General features: G+C 35.8%; 1 protein-coding gene and 3 pseudogenes across 1 annotated transcript; 3 read left to right on the top strand and 1 right to left on the bottom strand.

Moving 5' to 3' along the window:
* Positions 1 to 287: 287 nt before the first annotated feature.
* LOC132803682 (uncharacterized) lies at positions 288 to 1,820 on the top strand. Its single transcript, XM_060817038.1, is given in 3 exon segments — positions 288 to 294; positions 1,307 to 1,453; positions 1,456 to 1,820. Coding segments are annotated over 3 exon segments (264 nt in total). The 3' UTR covers positions 1,566 to 1,820.
* Positions 1,821 to 2,745: 925 nt separating this feature from the next.
* Positions 2,746 to 4,767, top strand: LOC132803680 (photosystem I P700 chlorophyll a apoprotein A1-like; annotated as a pseudogene).
* Positions 4,768 to 5,905: 1,138 nt separating this feature from the next.
* LOC125419983 (photosystem I P700 chlorophyll a apoprotein A2-like) lies at positions 5,906 to 7,736 on the top strand (annotated as a pseudogene).
* Positions 7,737 to 14,659: 6,923 nt separating this feature from the next.
* LOC132803808 (photosystem II D2 protein-like) lies at positions 14,660 to 15,213 on the bottom strand (annotated as a pseudogene).
* Between the last annotated feature and the right edge of the window lie 5,730 nt (positions 15,214 to 20,943).

The following is a 20,943-nucleotide window of genomic DNA, read 5'->3' as shown; positions in this document are numbered from 1 at the left end:
CCCGGCCTTTTCTAATATTTATACCAAATTAAATCACTGAATTGGAACAAATACACCGAGCAATCTATTTTTTGAGACTATGTTTCATGGATACTTTTAGATCATCATTATATTTAGTTCAGATTATTCGTCCATTTTCATAAAAGTTCTAAAATGACTTTCCAGTTTTAGATCTTTCAACCCCTTATCCCAACTTCGGATGCATAGATTTATTCCAAATTCAAGAAATGTCCTGGGGTTTTTATATTTGATTGTATAGCGTATACCCGTTATACACACAACATAAAATGGACGGTTAGTCTATTTTCATCCATCATAGAATGATTATTCGCTTCTTTTTCTTCTCTCTTTGGATTATAATTCGATCAAAACTTCTCTAATTATCCTAATCTGAGGGATAAATTCTTTTATTCTTCAACTTCGATGAAATAGGAATAGTTCCTTTCATTCTTTTACTACTACTATTATATTACTACTATATATTTATTAGTATATTTTACTATATTTACATTTGAATGAAATATAATCGGATTCAAATATTTCTTAGTTTTTATTGATCCCTGTCAAAAAGAAAAATAAAGAATTTGAGTAGAAGGTCTTCTTTTTTAATGAATCTATTTTTATGTTATTTCGTACTATCCAATTCCCTTTGTTTGGGGATTATTTTCTCACAACACGAAGGGCAATTCAAAGAAATTATAGAATGGATTTCTACCTATGTCTAGATCTGAAATAAATAGAAATTTTATTGATAAGACCTTTTCAATTGTAGTCAATATCTTATTGCGAATAATTTCGACAATTTCGGGAGAGAAAGAGGCATTCACCTATTACCGAGATGGTGCAATTTGATTCTTTTTTTATTTATTATTATTTTCTTTTCTTTTTTCTTATTTAGTTATTATATTAGTTATTATATTATAATAAATTATAAAAATATATAATAAATTAATTATATTATAAATAAATAAATTAAATTATAATTAATCAATAATATATTTATTATATATATTTAAATGATATATTTATTTTATATATATATTTATTATAATGATAAATAATTATATAATTATAATAAATTACAATTATCAAATATGAAGTTATAAATCAATTTTATATTTTTTTATATATTTTCTAATTTTTTTCTTTTTTATAGTTATACTTTTTTATTTTACCGCTTTCAATCTTAAGAGAAAGACACTCAGAATAGAAAGAAAAAAAAATTATTGAAATAAATCTACGCTTGTTGAAGGTGAAGTTTGTAAAGAAAACAAGCCCTTCTATCGTGTATCCCCAATTAATGCAGCCTCAGATACTTCAATTGTCCATTTTAGAGTATTGAGCGAAAGGTTACCCTATAGGTTACATCAAACCTACTCCACTAGTACCAATAGGGGGCATAGGGGAAAAGGCACTACTCCTAGGAATCAACAACACGAAAACTTTGGTATAAATTATACCTTTTCTTTATCAGGATCGGGACTAACAAGAATGGTTGGGACAACAAACATCCATCGCGTTCATATTTTGGATACCCATATAACCATCGAAGACTGTTGAAGTGACTAATTCCTAGAAATTAAGAGGCGTTGAAGGCAAAGAAATTGTTGGAGTCACTCTTTTTTATTTTATCTAGTACCAACATGCTTGATGTTAAGGAAAGGTTTTTTACAAGAAGGTTGGCTAGAGATTTCTTGTAAAAAAACTAGCCCCACTCAGTTTATAATGAGACTATTTCATTTCAATCTTTGTGGATTCCATGTATTATTCTCATTATGCACATAAAGGAGGAGCCGTACAAGATGAAAATCTCTTGTACGGTTCTGAAATGGAGATTCTTTGAATCGAATGACGGCCGTAACGGAGCTGAATTCGAAGGAAATTATATAGAAGCTTTATATAATTATTATGAAGTATATGATTAGAAATCGATCCCTATGATTGAAGTTATATACACTATAACATAGGCCTTATCCACACAAGGAACGAAGAACATACGAAAGCTTTGGAATATTATTTTCGGGCACTAGAGCTGGACCCATTCTTACCACAAGCTTTTAATAATATGGTCGTGATCTATCATTACTTGCGACTATCTCCACTATAGAAAGGGAAAGAAAGAGAAAATTTGTTAATAAATACTAGAAAAAATAGATTTTCTACATATGTATCGTCCAAAACAACAATTTCTATTAGGTTTAGTAAAGAAATGCACTTCATAGAAGTGGAAATATGACTAAATTGGTATACCTAGATACTTTATTCTATGGATAAAGTGTCTAATTGAAAAGGAAGCACCATAAAGATCAATTCGCGAGATTTTGTGCCGATACAATAACAACTTCTTACTTATGTCATGATATGAGATAAAAGTTAGCATCCACTTATGTAATAGAGTTGATCCCCTAAGGTATTGAGTAGCGGTGTAGCATCAGATCCCAACGATAGTAAGTCTTTTCCTTCTTATGAAGAAAGTCTTTTCCAAAGATTCTATATAAATTTATATATGAAACCAAGATAGTTACCTTTCAGAAAATTCTAATGATAGTGGAAATAACTATGCTTTATGAAGGTGGGAGAAAAGATAAAACTGATTAAATCATTAAGCAAAATTAAAGTTTGAAACTCATAACCTCTTTTGGTTAACTTGAGAGAAAAAAATGGGATAGATCCATAAGAAATCTTATTCAATTATATATGGTAGATTAAAAAAATAAGATACTAAGAATTTGACTACTGAGCTGTATGAGGTCGGAAACTCTCAAGTACGGTTCTAAGGGAAGGAATTTACCCACCTATTCTGACTGGGGAGAACAGGGCATTCAACAAGGAGATTCTGAAATTGCGGAGGCTTGGTTCGACCAAGCTGCTGAGTATTGGAAACAGGCTATAGCGCTTACTCCTGGGAATTATATTGAAGTGCAAAATTGGTTGAAGATCACAAGGCATTTCGAATAAGAACACTATTTTATTCTAACTATTTTTTTATTTTTTATTTTTTTTATTTGTTATAATGAATTATTTATGAATTGTTTGTTGTCTCTATCAGTCAAATAAAATGGATCATTTCTCTGGGAAGAACCAATCAAAAATTTCATTATATCCCTTCTCCTTCTAAGATCGTTCTATTTCACCTGTTATTTCGTAGGGATAAACGACATACAGATAAGTTAGAAAATATATTTCTTTTCTGCTGTTAATAATAATAACTAATAAAAGTAAAGGAGACCCTCGAATGACTAAATAGAAATAGTGGTATGTCTCTTAGTAATGACTAATGACTATTCACACGGTTTGGAATAGAGTAATAGTAATATATTCTATGTAAGACATAAAGTGTCTTCATTTAGGAACTTCTAATTGAGGTATGAATACATTAGGTTGCACAAAAAAGAATTACGTCAATTCAAAGCCCCCCAAAAAAATTTTATAAGATTAAAAATGTCTGTTAAGCGCCCCCCAGCTATGTCATAATAGATCCGAACACTTGCCCCGGATCGACTTCCAGATCATAATTGCTCTAGTGAATAACTAAAGAAAATAGATAGATGGGAGATAGAAGATAAAAAACTAAGTCTAAACATCTCTCATAGGTTCACTAATTACTTAACTATTGGCGGGTCTCTTTGTATGTATTGTCCGGAAAGAGGAGGACTCAATGGTTATTCGTTCACCGAAACCAGAAGTTAAAATTTTGGTAGATAGAGATCCTATAAAAACTTCTTTCGAGGAATAGGCCAGACCAGGTCATTTCTCAAGAACAATAACTAAAGGATCGTACACTACCACTTGGATCTGGAACCTACACGCTGATGCTCACGATTTTGATAGCCATACCAATGATTTGGAGGAGATCTCTTGCAAAGTATTTAGTGCCCATTTCGACCAACTCTCCATCATTTTTCTTTGGCTGAGTGGTATGTATTTCCACGGTGCTCATTTTTCCAGTTATGAAGCCTGGCTAAGTGATCCTACTCACATTAGGCCTAGTGCCCAGGTGGTTTGGCCAATAGTGGGTCAAGAAATATTGAATGGTGATGTAGGCAGTGGTTTCCGAGAAATACAAATAACCTCAGTTTTTTTTAGCTTTGGCGAGCATCTTGAATAACTAGTGAATTACAGCTCTATTTTACTGCAATTGGCGCATTGGTTTTTACGAGCTTAATGCTTTTTGCTGGTTGGTTCCATTATCACAAAACTGCTCCAAAATTGGCTTGGTTCCAAGATGTAGAATCTTTGTTGAATCATCATTTAGTAGGGCTACTAGGACTTGGGTCTCTTTCTTGGGCAGGGCATAAAGTACATGTATCTTTACCGATTAATCAATCTCTAAATGCTAGAGTAGATCCTAAAGAGATTCCACTTCCTCGTGAATTTATCTTGAATCGGGATCTTTTGGCTCAACTTTATCCCAGTTTTGCTAAGGGAGCAACCCCTTTTTTCACCTTGAATTGGTCAAAATATGCGGAATTTCTTACCTTTTGTGGAGGATTATATCCAGTAACCGGGGGTCTATGGCTGACCGATATAGACACCATCATTTAGCTATTGCAATTCTTTTCCTAATAGCAGGTCACATGTATAGGACCAAATAGGGCATTGGTCATGGCATAAAAGATATTTTAGAGGCTCATAAAGGCCCATTTACTGGCCAGGGTCATAAAGGTCTATATGAGATCCTAACAACATCATGGCACGCTCAATTATCTATTAACCTATCTATGTTGGGCTCTTTAACCATTGTTGTAGCTCACCGTATGTATTTGATGCCCCCTTATCCATATCTAGCTACTGACTAGGGTACACAATTTTCATTGTTCACACATCACATGTGGATTGGTGGATTTCTCATAGTTGGTGCTACTGTGCATGCAACCATTTTTATGGTAAGAGACTATGATCCAACTACTCGATACAATGATCATATCACATCTCAACTGGGTATGTATATATTTAGGCTTTCATAATTTTGGTTTGTATATTCATAATGATACTATGAGCACTTTAGGGCATCCCTAAGATATGTTTTCAAATACTGCTATACAATTACAACCCATCTTTGCTTAATGGATACAAAAAACCCATGCTTTAGCACCTGGCGCAATGGCCCCTAGTTCAACAACAAGTACCAGTTTAACTTGGGGGGGTGGTGATTTAGTCGCTGTGGGCTGCAAGGTTGCTTTGTTACCTATTCCATTAGGAACCGCCGATTTTTGGTACATCACATTCATGCATTTACAATTCATGTGACGGTATTGATACTTCTTAAAGGTGTTCTATTTGCTCGTAGTTCACGTTTGATACCAGATAAAGCAAATCTTGGTTTTTGTTTCCCTTGTGATGGACCTGGAAAGGGGGGGGGTGGGGACATGTCAACTATCCACTTGGGATCATGTCTTCCTCGGGCTATTCTGGATGTATAATTCAATTTCAGTAGTAATATTCCATTTCAGTTAGAAAATGCAGTCAGATATTCAGGGTAGTATAAGTGATCAAGGAGTGGTAACTCATATCACGGGTGGCAACTTTACGCAAAGTTCCATTACGATTAATGGGTGGCTCCACGATTTCTTATGGGCACAGGCATCAAAGGTAATTCAGTCCTATGGCTCTTCATTATCTACATATGGCTTTTTTTTCCTAGGTGCTCATTTTGTATGGGCTTTTAGTCAAATGTTTCTATTCAGCAGGCATGGTTATTGGCAAGAACTTATTGAATCCATCATTTGGGCTCATAATAAATTAAAAGTTGCTCATGCTACTCAGCCTAGAACCTTGAGCATTTTCCAAGGACGTGTTGCAGGAGTGACCCATTACCTTCTGGGTGGAATTGCCACAACATGGGCATTCTTCTTAACAAGAATTATTACAGTAGGATAATGGCTAGGAGGATTTGAAAGGCATTATGGCATTAAGATTTCCAAGGTTTAGCCAAGGCTTATCTCAGGACCCCACTACTCATCGTATTTGGTGTGGTATTGCTACCGCACATGACTTTGAAAGTCATGATGATATTACTGAGGAACGTCTTTATCAAAATATTTTTGCTTCCCATTTCGGCCAATTAGCAATAATTTTTCTGTGGACTTTTGGAAATTTGTTTCGTGTAGCTTGGCAAGAAAACTTTGACGAATGGGTACAGGACCCTTTACGGGTAAGACCTATTGCTCATGCAATTTGGGATCCTCATTTTGGTCAACCGGTTGTGGAAGCTTTTACTCGGGGGGGGGGGGGGGGGGGGTGGGGTTGCTCTTAGCCCAGTGAATATTGCTTATTCTGGTGTTTATCAATGGTAGTATACAATCGGTTTACATACTAATGGAGATCTTTATAATGGAGCTCTTTTTCTATTATTTCTTTTTGCCATGTCTTTAATAGCCTGGTTACACCTACAACTGAAATGGAAGCTGACCATTTCGTGGTTTAAAAATGCTGAATCACTCCTCAATCATCATTTATCAGGATTATTCGAAGTAAGTTCCTTGTCTTGGATAGGACATTTAGTTCATGTTGCTATTCCGAGAGCCGGGGGGGAATATGTTAGCTGGAATAATTTCTTAGATGTATTGCCGCACCACCAAGGATTAGGCCCACTTTTTACAGGTCAGTGGAATCTTTATGCTTAAAACCCCGATTCAAGTAGTCATTTATTTGGTACCTCCCAAGGGGTCAGAACTACCATTCTAACCTTTCTCGAAGGATTCCATCAACAAACGCAAATTTTATGGCTGACTGATATTGCTCATCATCATTTAGCTATTGCATTTATTTTTCTTACTGCTAGTCATATGTATAGAACTAATTTTGGAATTGGGCACAGTATAAAAAATCTTTTAGAAGCACATATTCCTCCGGGGGGGCGATTGGGGTGTGGACATAAAGGTCTTTATGACACAGTAAATAATTCGATTCATTTTCAATTAGGCCTTGCTCAAGCCTCTTTAGGGGTTATTACTTCCTTGGTCGCTCAACACATGTACTCTTTACCCGCTTATGCGTTCATAGCACAAGACTTTACTACTCAAGCTGCTTTATATACTCATCACCAATACATTGCAGGATTCATCATGACAGGGGCTTTCGCTTATGGAGCTATATTTTTTTATTAAAGATTACAATTTGGAACAGAATGAGGATAATGTATTGGCAATAATGTTAGACCATAAAGAAGCCATTATATCCCATTTAAGTTAGGCCAACCTCTTTCTTGGGTTCCATACTTTAGGACTTTATGTTCATAATGATTTCATGCTTGCTTTTGGTACTCCGGAGAAACAAATCTTGATCAAACCTATATTTTCCCAATATCAGCTCATGGTAAAACTTCATATGGGTTTGATGTACTTTTATCTTCAACGAATGGTCCCGTGTTCAATGCAGGTCAAAGCATATGGTTGCCTGGTTGGTTAAATGCTATTAATGAGAATAGTAATTCACTATTCTTAACAATAGGACCCGGAGACTTCTTGGTTCATCATGTTATTGCTTTAGGTTTACATACAACTACATTGATATTAGTAAAAAGGGCTTTAGATGCACATGGTTCCAAGTTAATGCCAAATAAAAAGGATTTTGTTATAGTTTTCCTTGCAATGGTCTGGGACGAGGTGGTACTTGTGATATTTCGGCTTGGGACGCATTTTATTTGGCGATTTTCTTGATGTTAAATATCATTGGATGGGTGATTTTTTATTGGCATTGGAAGCACATCACATTATGGTAGGGTAACATTTCACAATTTAATGAGTCTTCCTCTTATTTGATAGGATGGTTAAGAGATTATTTATGGTTAAACTCTTCACAACGTATCAATGGATATAACCCTTTTAGTATGAATAGTTTATCGGTTTGGGCGTGGATGTTTTTATTTGGACATCTTGTTTAGGCTATTGGATTTATGTTCTTAATTTCTTAGCGTGGATATTGGCAGGAATTGATTGAAACATTAGCATGGGTTCATGAATCAACACCTTTGGCTAATTTGATTCGATGGAGAGATAAACCGGTGGCTCTTTCCATTGTACAAGCAAGATTGGTCGGGTTAGCCCACTTTTCTATAGGTTATATATTCAATTATGCGGCTTTCTTGATTGCCTCTACATCAAGCAAATTTATTTAATTCTTTTTTTATGTGTTGTATTATCCTCGATAATATCATTTCTTTTGGTGGAGAAGGGGGACCGCCTTCTTATATTTCTACGTCTAGGATCCGACTTATATCATTGAAACTAAACTAATGGGAATTGAACCATTATGGCAAGAAAAAGTTTGATCCAGAGGGAGAAGAAGAGGCAAAAATTAGGACAAAAATATCATTTGATTCGTCAATCCTCAAAAAAAGAAATAAGCAAAGTTCCGTCGTTGAGTGAAAAATAGGAAATTCATGGAAAGTTACAATCCCCACCCCATAATAGTGCACCTACACGCCTTCATCGACGTTGTTTTTTGTTTGGAAGGCTGAGAGCTAACTATCAAGACTTCGGTCTATCCAATCACATACTTCGTGAAATGGTTTATGCGTGTTTGTTGCCCGAAGCAATAAGATCAAGTTGGTAAGGATTAAACTATCTCTTCGTTTTTCTATTCATTTCTATGATCAATGATCATAGAGGGCCCCTTTACCATTCTGTATAAATGGGCTATCCTATTTGTATAGATATGGTCGAGGGGCGCATTCAATCCTTGTTTGCCCATTAGTTTCCCACTCGTCTTTTCATCGCGAGGTAGAGCAGCTTGGTAGCTCGCAAGGCTCATAACCTTGAGGTCACGGGTTCAAATCCCATCTCCACAACATTTGTTTGACAAAAAGTTTTAGGTTTGGTTTTGTTAATTATTTAACTAGTAATTAATTACCTTTTTATTTGGGAGAGGGAGAAAAGAAGGGGGGATAGAACCAATATACTATTGTGATCAACTTTACTTAATCCTTTATTCTCTTAACTTAAATATATTAATAACTTAAATACATTAAGTTATTATTCCGGACGGATAGCGGGAATCGAACCCGCATCTTCTCCTTGGCAAAGAGAAAATTTACCATTCGACTATATCCGCATCTTTTTTTCGTTCCTGATACGAAAGGCCAAATACTCTCTTTCATTTTTATATTATATGTTATTTATAATGTATATAATTATATATATAATATAATTTTATATAATTTTAAAATTTATTTTATTATGATATATTGTGAATAAAAAAATAAATAATCTTTTTTTCGTTTATATATCTTATTATATATTTATATATTATATTTTATTTTGATATAATATTTGTTTATATAGTTTATATATAATTTATAATACATATTTATTTCATATTTATATAAACAAAATTTACAAAACAAATACACAAATACAATAGGTTTGACCCTTCCCTCTAATTTTTAGAATTTTTTTTCTTTATTTTTATTTTATTTTTGGGCTTATATGGATTTTTAATGTGTCTCACAACCTGAAAGAATTCGGGGAAGGGTCAGTTGTAGATCTAAAGCAAATAGGTTCAAGAGATGATAGAATTAAGGATACCCACCAGAAAGACTAATCCAATCCATAATGATGTACCGGAAAATACAACATTTTTGTTACCCGCCCAACCATCAGAAGAAGCAAATACAACGGGTACACTAATCTGTAAGATTGATGAAGTAGCAATTAATGCAAAAATAGCCAATTGGAAAGCAATAGTCATGTTTCTAATCCTCCAATCTACCAACAAAAGAATTATACCATTTGATCTCTTTATCAACCAAAAAATTGTAAAACAAAAAAAAAATGCATCGTAGAAATATTTTTCCATGACTCCATCATTGATTCTATATGACTTATTACCTACTTTTGCCACTTTTTTATTAACGCATAGAATCGAGGGTGGTTTTTTTACTTTACAAAGGGGCATGCTGGATCATGCATCTATATATATACAGACAGATAGGCTTATAGATTCATTCCCGATATCTTTCTATAAATAGTAATGGTATCAACTCATATGTCCATGTTCTATTCAGCAGAAAAAAAATAAAATAGAAATTAGCTTTCGGAGAGATGATCGAGTGGTTGATAGCTCCGGTATTGAAAACAAGTATAGTTCGAAACAAAGAACTATCGAGGGTTCGAATCCCTCTCTCTCCTTTCTTGGTTTGGTGAATAGATTTGTTGCTTTTCTTTATTTTATTGGTTTTTCCCTTTCAGTATCATAAATGGGAATGGATCGGCTATCCCACTTAGCCAAGCCAAAAAAAAAAAAGATTAGATATAAATGGGTTGAAAAGAAGGGAAAAAAGAATACTTTTTAAATCTGACTTGACCCACCTAACCTAATATGTATGGTGGAATCAAATTGATTCCTACTTCAAGCATCAGGCTTCCCATCTTAATTAAGAGGAGTCATGGAAAGAACAGGTTCAAAATCAAGATCAATTCCTCTTTCAAATCCTGCAGCAGCTGCACGAGCCCTTCTCGCATGCCATAAATGACCTACGATTAGGAAAAATCCTATAACAAAATGAGAGGTAGCTAACCAACTTCTAGGAGAGACATAATTGACTGCATTGATCTTTTGCTACACCCCCCATGGAATTTAAAGAACCTGAAGGAGCATGAGTTATATATTCTGCAGAACGTCGTTCTTGCCAAGGCTGGATGTCTTTTTTCAGCCTACTCAAGCCCAAACCATTGGGGCCCCTAGGAAGTTCTAGCCAGGGAGCACGTAGATCCCAAAAACGCATAATTTCTCCCCCAAAAATAACTTCCCCAGTCGAGGAGTGCATTAGATATTTACCTAAATCGGTAGGTCCTTAAGCGGATCCCACGTTAGCCCTAAGACGTTGGTCTCTAACTAGAAAAGTAAATGCTTGAGCTTGAGAAGCTTCCAGTCCAGTAGGCCCGTAAAACTCACTAGGATAAGCGGTATTATTGAACCAGACAAAGCAACAAGCAATAAAACCAAAAACAGATAAAGCACCTAAACTATAAGACAAGTAATCCTCTCTAGATCATACAAGTGCACGGCGAGTGTCAGGACCCGTCCAAAGTTCCCCACCGGAACCCTAGACAAGCCCTGATCCCAGGGAAACCCTACCGGACCCTTCTGTGGAAGATCCGGCAGAACCTCCCCTAAGGGATGGACTTACCACAAAATTTCCTGCACTGAAAACACACTTCTATAATTGTTCCCTTATTCCTCCCACAGTACGACGAACTGGTTCCACAAATTTCAGCACTCCAAAATAAAAATACAATAATCCAGTGCAATACAAATACATAAGTGTCCCATACAGTATACAGAGCTTTATGAAGTACTACAAAATACAGAATACAGCAAAAGTGAACGAAATATTACAACTGCAGTAAAAGAAGAACAAGGTACTGCACGAACAAATACAGCGAGGAAGATCGAGTCCGCTCCGAGTGAACACCGACAACCTGGTACCTAGAGGAACGGAATTTAAGAGTGTGAGATGCTAATCATCTCAGTGAGCGACCCTACTACTCTACACTATCATACCACGGTAATAGGTATATAAATAATAATTATTTGGAAATAATAATGTCTCTCAAAACCCTTACAATTCTCTCAGTTGGAAAGGTTCCCCTTTTAAAACATTTTCACAAAACCCTTTATTCATATTTCCCGAAAACCAAGACATCAATTAAATACCAGAACAGTAATATTATATTTTTAATTCCAATACAGTTTCCAAACATTTTATTTTTAAAACACAGTTCTGAAAATCATTTGATGCACCCACTATATACCAGTGGCGCCAACAGTACCCAGCGTCCCAAGGTACCGCCAGACAGGAGGTTATAGAAAGAAACCGGCATACGGTCGCGTGGCGTCCCACTGCGCCGCTGCTAACCTGGTGTCCCGGCCAATGGGGGGTGGCCGCCCTCTCCGATGGCATCCACAGGACACCCTCATAATATCAACCGCGCGCTACTCACACCCACCTGCGCGCTAATCATATCCGTGTGCACAATATCCATATCACATATACCATATCACATAATCAGAACACCAGTACGTGCACGGTGCATCTAAAAATCATAAAATCCACAATTTAAATTATAAAACAAATTTCACATTTTTCATAAACATAGCGGGCATAATCCATCCGCTTGAACCGGGAAATTCTCCACAATTTCCTTATAATTAATACCATAAATCCCATGATTTTCAAATCCACCAACTCCCAAATCCATCAATTCAAATATCCACATTTTTTCCAAGCATAAATAATTTCTCGAAATATCATAATCAAATCCCATAATATTTTATGGGCATATTTCATAAAAATTGAAATCACCAACATAACCAAATATTTTCCTTGAAATATTTGAAAATCAAATCGTGCCCAATTTACCATTAAAACCACACCAATTTCAAAATCCTCAAAACCATAAAATAATTCCACACGGCATAAATTTGTAGAATTCGCATTTTCTTAAATCCAATAAATTCATAAATAATTCTACAATAAATCCAATAAATATTTGGCACATAGAAATTAAATTCCAAATATTTAATTCACACATAATATATTCATCAATTAAATTCCCCAAAATTAATTTGAAGGTGGGTCACTCACCTTGTGCACGTATCTCAATCAAGATCCTCCGCAGGATCGACTCCGCTACTTGCACGTGCACCTAAAACATCCACAGTACCAAAACCACAAATATTAATATTTTATTCGGGTAATCCCCAAATGGGTACCCGAGGAGCGAACACCAAACGATAACTTAAATTTACGAATGATATACCGAATCGAAGCTCGAGTGATGCTAATCACAGATCCGGTCTTAATTTCTGATGATCGTACCCGACGGGGTCAGAATTTTATCGGGAAGCTTTTCGGGTTTCGGCTCCGCAATTCTCCCAAACCGTCGCGAATTGGTGGAAACGGAAGTCGGATTTGGGTTCAGGAGGTCGAACACTGCGGACTGGAGCTGGCCGGAATTTTCAGGGTACTCGCCGGAACAGTACTTTCCGGCGGCCGCCACGTCACCGGCAACCGTCGCCGGAACAGTAATTTCCGACGGTGGCCGTTTGCTGTGAAATTTTGCAGATTTGTAGATCGTGAGGAGAGCAATCCAACGGGACCGACGGTGAGCAAAACGGAGGTCGGACGGCGGAGAAATCACCGTTTGAAGATTTTCGACCCCTCGCCGGAAAACGCTCCGATCCCGGTGCGTCGGTGGTCCGATGGTCGTGATTTTTGGTGGGTAGGCCGGACTTGAGGAGAGGATCAAGGCTGTCAGGCGCGTGTACTGTTTATAGGCCGGAATAGTGCCGATTCGCGGTGGCCGGCGGTGGAGGGGAAAAATCGCCGCCAAACTTCGGACGTCCGATCCGGGCGCGTCCGGCGGCCGTTCGCCGTGAAATTTGGAGGTTTTGCCGGAAATGAGGTGGGCAAGCTTTCTGTCCGGCGCGTGTACAGTAACTCGGCCGGAACAGTGACAAAATCCGGTGGCCGGCGGTGGCTCTTTCTCTCTCCTCTCTCTCTTTCTCTCTCCTCTCTCTCTTTCTCTCTCTTTCTCTCTCTTCCCCGAGTGTTTTAACAAATAAAACCCCTGCATGACACTGTTCATGCCACGTGGACCAATCAGAAACTGACACGTGGCGTTTCACTGTTCACCGACCCAAAAAAAATATTAAAATAATACGGTATCCGGTAAACTTCAAACGTCCATAACTTTTTAACCGGATGTCCGTTTTGAGCGTGCCGCTAGTCTGTGAACTCGTATCGACGAGTACTTTACAACCATACAAGAGTCAACTCACAATTACATCACAAGAAAAAGTCAACTCCCGGCACCTTTTAGACAGTTTACATTTCAACTTGTTTTGCCCATAACTTTCAAACCGTAGCTCCGTTTTCGACGTGCTACTAGTCTACGAACTCAGGGCGTCATGCACTTCGCTACGGTACCCTGGTCAACTCGAAATTCCCACCGAGTCAAAAAGTCAACTTTGACCCCTTCGGTCAACGGCCAACGGTCAACCTCGGTCAACGTGCACGGATTCCGGTGCGATTCGGGACGGGGTGTTACAGCGAGCCCATACAAAGGGTTTGGTTAAGATCTACCATATTCCACTAAGTATACAAATGGAACCTAACCATACATCTCCTCCCCCCGAGAGCCCAGAATCATATACACCCCTAAAATAAAGAGTCTTGAACACTAGAAGAAAAGCACCTATACCTAACAAGATTAAGTGAATTCCCAAAATTGTAGTCATTCTATTTCCATGTTTCCATACATAACCAAAGAATGGAAAAGATTTTTCAAGAGTTTCAGGTCCCAGAAGTGCATGATAAATACCGCCAAAGCCCAATACTGCAAAGGAAATTAAGTGAATTACTCCAGACACAAAGAATGGAAAGGTGTCTAGAACTTCCCCCCGGGGACCTACACTTCAACCTAGAGTAGCTAGGTGGGGAAATAAAATTAATCCTTGTTCATACATTGGCTTCTCTGGTACGAAATGAGCCACTTCAAATAGGTTCATTGCTCCAACCCATAATATGATTAATCCGGCATGAGCTACATGAGCCCCCAGCAGTTTACCAGATAAGTTGATAAGTTGGGCATTTTCGGCCCACCAAGCGAAACCGGTGGTTTCTTGGTCACGACTAGCTAAAGCTAAAGTTCCATTAAAGAGTGTTTCCACTGGGTGGAACCTCCTCAGGGAATATAAGGTTTTCATGAGGCTGATCTTGAGCCACCATCCAAGCATGAATACCTTCATTTAAGAGAATATTTTTGGTGCAGCAAGTCTCAAATTTTGGATATTCCGCTGCACGGATTTCCTGAGAAACAAAGTCATAGGCATGTAGATTCACGGCTAGACCGACTACTCCAAGAGCACTCATCCATAAACCGGTTACTGGAAAAAAAAAACTAAAGAAATGTAACCAATGTTTATTGGAAAAAGCAACCCCAAAGATTTAGGACCAAAAGCAGTTAGCAGTGACCATTGAATAAGTTTCTTCAGCTTAAGTTGGGATAAAAGCCCGTAATGTATTTGCACTATCACCATCTTCAAATAAAGTATTTTCTACGATAGCACCATGAATAGCGCATAGCAGAGCAGTGCCCAATACCCCAGCAACTCCCATCATATGAAGTGGGTTCAATGTCCAATTATGAAACCCTTGGAAAAAGAGGATGAATCAAAATATAGCCGCTACACAAAAACTTGGCACAAAGAACCAACCAGACTGACCTAGCGGAAAAATTAGGAATACAGAAACAAAGACCGCAATTGGACCGAAGAATGCGATTGCATTATAAGGTAGTAATTGAACAGATCAAGCAAGTTCGAATTGATGTAACATGAAACCTATTAGTCCAAAAGCGCCATGAAGAGCAACAAAAGTCCACAGACTGCCTAATTGACACCAACAAGTAAAATCTCCTTGTGCTTCAGGGCCCTATAGTAACAACAAAGAATGTGCTAAACTATTAGTAGGAGTAGGAACTGCGGCGGTTAAGAAGTTGCAGCCTTCCAAATAGGAACTTGCTAATCCATGGGTATACCATGAAGTTACAAAGGTTGTACCTGTAAACCAACCCCCTAAGGCAAAATAGGCACAAGGAAAGAGCAATAGATCAGACCAACCTACAAAACTGAAATGATCCCTCTGTAACCAGTCATCCCTAATATCAAATAAATCATTTTCATCTTTGGTAAATTTACCAAGGGCTATAGTCATAGTGATCCTCCTATTCAACTACTTCAACCATTTTCAAGCACCTCGTAGCATTTTTAGAACATTTGGGCTTCTATCATTTATGTATGATTTGATTTCTCATCTACTGCCCCTTCTTTCGAATAGGTTTTGAATATAAAAAAATTTATTGGTCTCTAACTCAACCTAGTAAAGTAAAATCCCTAAACTCAATTCGGTTATCCTTTCCTATTCTTAAGAACCACCTGAACCATGAATTGTCTTATGACTCATCAATCAGATAGATGCATTTTTGATTTGATTTGAAAAGAACTGTTCAAGAAACAAGCAATCCATTTTCTCGCTATCGATAGATCCCCAGATATATTCCTCCCGTTCCCTCAACTAATCTTATTCTTGAATCCCATTGGAAAAATTAATAAAAATAAGAATTTGTATGTGTCTTAAACTACTACAGTATCATATATTTTATTACTTTATATTTCACTCTTTCATTTTCTTTTAATAAACTTCCTATTCTATTTATTTTATTCTATTATTTATATTTAATTAAATTAATAGAGTATTGAATTTAAGAATAGGAGACTATAAATAAAAGTCTCTTTCTTGCATCCATTTTCCATCCGATTATCGAAACAAAAATATTGTATGTATCCATATGGATGGAAATATTTGTTACATGAAACCACAATCTGATAGATATCTATCTAAGTATCTAAAATAGATACTTATTATGAAATATATATATATATATATATATATAAAATAGAAAGTGATCTTGTCTTGTGTGCTGGAATCAAAGAAAGGTATTTTAAACGCATCTTATGTTTCAATTTTATCTCTAATCGAATTTTAATATCAAAATAGTGGATATAGTTATGATTCAATGGGTTAGGTCCACTTACTTTTTCTTTTGTTGATTTCTAATTGATTTGATTGGAATAATAGAATAAAGTAATAGGAATATTTGGAGATTCAAGTAGACAACTTAGTATTATTCATTATAAACTTATCATTATAATATTGATAACAATATAATAAAGATAATAACAAATGTTCAACTGTATAACTATAATTACTAGAAATTACTACACTTCATTAGTATTTAATAGAATTTAAATATAAAAATTAATTATATTACAATTACATTTTATGGTTTGTTACTTTTTCATTACAAATGGCAACAATATCTCTATAAATATGAATATTGCCATTGGAGTTTTATGAAAAAACCAAAGCCCTTTTTGGATTTGAACCGATGACATACGCCTTACCATGGCATTATTCTACCACTGAGTTAAAAGGGCCCGTTTACTTCAACCCTGAATAAGCCGCTAGTTACTATGAGTTTAGTGTATATACTTATTATATGTTATATGTCTATAGACATATCTTATACGTTTATACATTATAATCTACGTAATAGATATATCTTAGACGCATAATGGGTCATTCAGGAATTATAAGAGTTTCTTATAATTTATGTGAGAATTTCTTTTTGTATTTTATTTATAATTTCTACTTATAAATTTATATTATAAATAGAAATTATAAGTTCAATATAAGTAAAATATGGAAAAATATTTATATATTCTTTATATATTCAAATAAATATATAAACAAATACATAATATATTCAAATAAATAAAAATATATATATATATAATAAATACATATATAAATAAGTCAAAGCCACTTATCCATTCAATCTAATTAATATTGAATGAATCCCAGAGTACTCAAAGACTTTCATGAGTATGTATACAAAGTATCTTTCGCCCTTTCCGCAACTAATAATTTCATTAGATTCCCCATCTGGCTATCCAATCTAATTCAAGACACAGTCAGTAGACACTGCATTAGTAGTGGACGACCTATCATATTAAGACTTACCAGTTTTTTTTTCAATACTATAATCTTTCCTTAAACCCTAGACACAAGTATTTACAGCATTTTAAAGAACAAAAAAAACCTGCGAATGCTTAGAATCAAGCAAGTATCAAGAGTCCTTTTCCTCTGCTTGCTTCTGTTGGGTAAGTTTTATCAGCAAACCAAAATAAGGTATTTCGATTCTTTTGTTGATCAGGTGACACTCGGATTTGAACTGGGGAAAAAGGATTTGCAGTCCTCTGCCTTACCGCTTGGCCATGCTGCCAAAGCGATACAAAATATATGAAAAAAATTCCCTTCCCTTTTCGAGTGAAAAACCAAATGTGGATGTGGATTTTCAGTCACAAAAGTAAAAATTCAAGACAAATTTGAACCGTTAACTATTGACTGTGAATTCATGAACGGTTCTTGAATTTGAATCGAAAATTTTATTTCCCTAATGATCTACGAAAATCCAAATTGATACATAACTAATCTTTTTTATTTTTTTTTTTTTAAAAAAAAAAAGAAGGCTTCTCAATTTCAATTATAACAATAATTAGGGGTATATGTAAACCCCATAACATAAATTTTTTTAAACAAATAAATCAGGTATCTTATCTGTATATGATGCCTATAGGTAATTTTAGGAAACTTTGAGGAAATTATCATGCATCGATTCAATTTTTACAATTTCTCAGTGAATAGATTGTATATGATGCCTATAGCTAATTTTAGGAAATATTGAAAGGTACGATAGGCATTGCTTTGCATTTGGAATCAAACAATGTCGATGTTGTATCAATGGGTGACAGTTTGATGATACAAGTGATGCGAACCCGTCCGAGCTCGCACAACCGACAACTCACTGGGGTACTGATCTGATACGGATGAAGACTGGACCGATCACTAGGGCTCAAGCTAAGAGGTTTAAGGGCAACCTTGCTGTCTTTATCCAGAAAGTAATTCATTCTCAAAAGGGCTTGTCCATACCTGAAGATAAAAGACCTGTTTTAAGTATCCAAGTGGTGGAGGTTGATACATCGGATACCCATACATCGGACATTTTATATCGGACACCCTTGCCTCGGACATCTAGCCTCGAACTTCGGACATCGGATGTAACTTAGCTTGGATAGACATAAGTTAGTTCGGACAGACATCAGTTAGCTCGGACAGACATAAGTTAGTTTAGACAGACATTAGTTAGCTCGGATAGACGTAAGTTAGCTCGGACAGACATAAGTTAGCTCGGACATCAGGCAGACATAAATTAGTTCGGACATCAGACATAAGTCAGCTTAGTTGTCAAACTAGTCAACTCGTTTTCTGATTTGCGTTTGACTTTTCTTTTTGGGTTTTTATTTATTTATTTGCTGGACAAATAAGTTTAGGAAAGTTTTTATTTTATTATTTTGTTTGTAAATTAATTATTTCCTAATTGAAAATGAGGGAATTAATTAATTAGATTAGGAAAAGGAAAGATTCGGTCAAGCTAGAACTCTTCATTGTGTGGCCGGTTTTTCCTAGGGTTTTTAGGGTTTATTTTGTTTCTTTCAAAGCCTATTAAAAGGCTTATTTTTCAATAAGAACACAACTTTGATTTGATTGAGAAAATACTTGTGAGATTAATTATCTCTTTGTTCTTTGAGAACACCTAAAACACCATTAGAGAATTGGTTGCTTTAGCTTGACTTATCAATAGGTTTTCCATCCCCTATTGTGACGTCTACATTATACCAAGGTTTCTAACCACAGGTTGGTTAGGGGTTGAGGTCCATTCCATTAGAACTTGAACTTAATTAAGATCCGGGCTAATATAATACGGGTTTAGAAGCAGGTCGTCCTAGGTTCGTATCATTTGGTATCAGAGCTAAATTTTGTTCTGTCACCATACACGTTATGCATCTTAAAAAAAAAAAATTCATTCCTAGTTGAATTAGGATTTCCTAGTCTTACCGTATTTTTGTTTTCTAGTTTGTTGGTTGTCTTTCATTATTGTTCTTGTTGATTTTGGTTTTTTTGTTGATTTTTCTTTCCTGTTTTAGTCTTCAATATTTGCATTCATATATTCAAAAAAAAAAAAAAAGAAAATTCGAACAGATATTAAAAAAAAAAAAAACTGCACTTTTGTTTATTTGGAGGTCACGGGATTGGTGAATTTTTTGGAGTTGGAATTGCAAATTTGTTGTTTATTCTTGCTACTGCAGTTGTTTATGTTCTGTGAGTGGAAAAAAAAAAAAGAAGAGGTAAAGCCAAATAAAAAAAAAAAAAAAGAAAAAAATATTTCGGTTTGTTGGAGTTTGATTTGTTTGCTGGAAATTTGTTGGAGCTGCTGGTTTTTTATTATTATTTATTCAATATTTGAGTTGCTGGGGAATTATATTTGCTGCTGGATATTTGGATTAAAATTAGTTAAAGGAATTGATACAAAACTTGAATTACAAGAACAACAACCAACAACTTTTCTATATTTTTGTTCTCTTTGATTTTTGTTCGTATTTGAATTTCTTTTTCTAAAATTTTATTCTTGAACTCATAATATATTACCATCGGGTCCAGTTCTTCAAAATTCCAAAGTTTTCTCATTAATTTGCTTTATTTTGTCTAGAAAAACCGAAAATAGGTATTTTCATTCCGTTCGGTATTTGTTTATTTTTGCTTACTGTTTTGTTGATAAGTTTAATTAACACGTACTAGTGATCTAATTGCTGTTTTGTGGGTGTTTTAATTAGAACTTTGAGATAACTCATTGAGTGGAAAAAGGCAAGAGTATGTGAGCTTAAAAGAGGGTAAGAGCCGAAACAAGTGTGCAAACACGAGTGTCGAATCCTCATTTGAGTGAAACACGTAAGGGAGTGAAATTGTAAGGTCCTATTTTATTTCTATTGCATTATTATACTAACATGACAGAATCAAGAATGAGAAGAGGAGAGCCACCCTTGAGGATTAATGAGGAGGAGTCCGTAGCATTCCATGGCGATGCCTGAGCTACTGGGAGTGGAGACCAAGTGGACATGAGAGCTATTTTGGAGTCAATACAGTGGGTTAATGCTCAAGTTATGTGAATCAAATAGTGGGTAGACTACAAGCCTCACAAGGAATGCCGAATACAAGAAATAGGCAAGAATTCCATGGAGGGCGAGGCTGAGGACGAGGAGGTTGCGAGAGACCGAGAGAGGAATTTGATGAGGAGCCATTCGGTGGAGACTTTGAAGAAGGTATGGATGAAACTTTTGCTGTCCAAGATAGAGCTGGCCATGGAAGATATAGGAGGGAAGATACAGATGATGATTTGGGAAATATCAAGGTTAACATCCCACCTTTTATGGGTAAAAGTGATCCCGAAGCTTATTTGGAGTGGGAAGAAAAAATCA

Source organism: Ziziphus jujuba, chromosome 5 (genome assembly GCF_031755915.1).
Source record: "Ziziphus jujuba cultivar Dongzao chromosome 5, ASM3175591v1".
Classification (NCBI taxonomy): domain Eukaryota; kingdom Viridiplantae; phylum Streptophyta; class Magnoliopsida; order Rosales; family Rhamnaceae; genus Ziziphus; species Ziziphus jujuba.
This window is presented reverse-complemented; position numbering and strand designations above follow the sequence as displayed.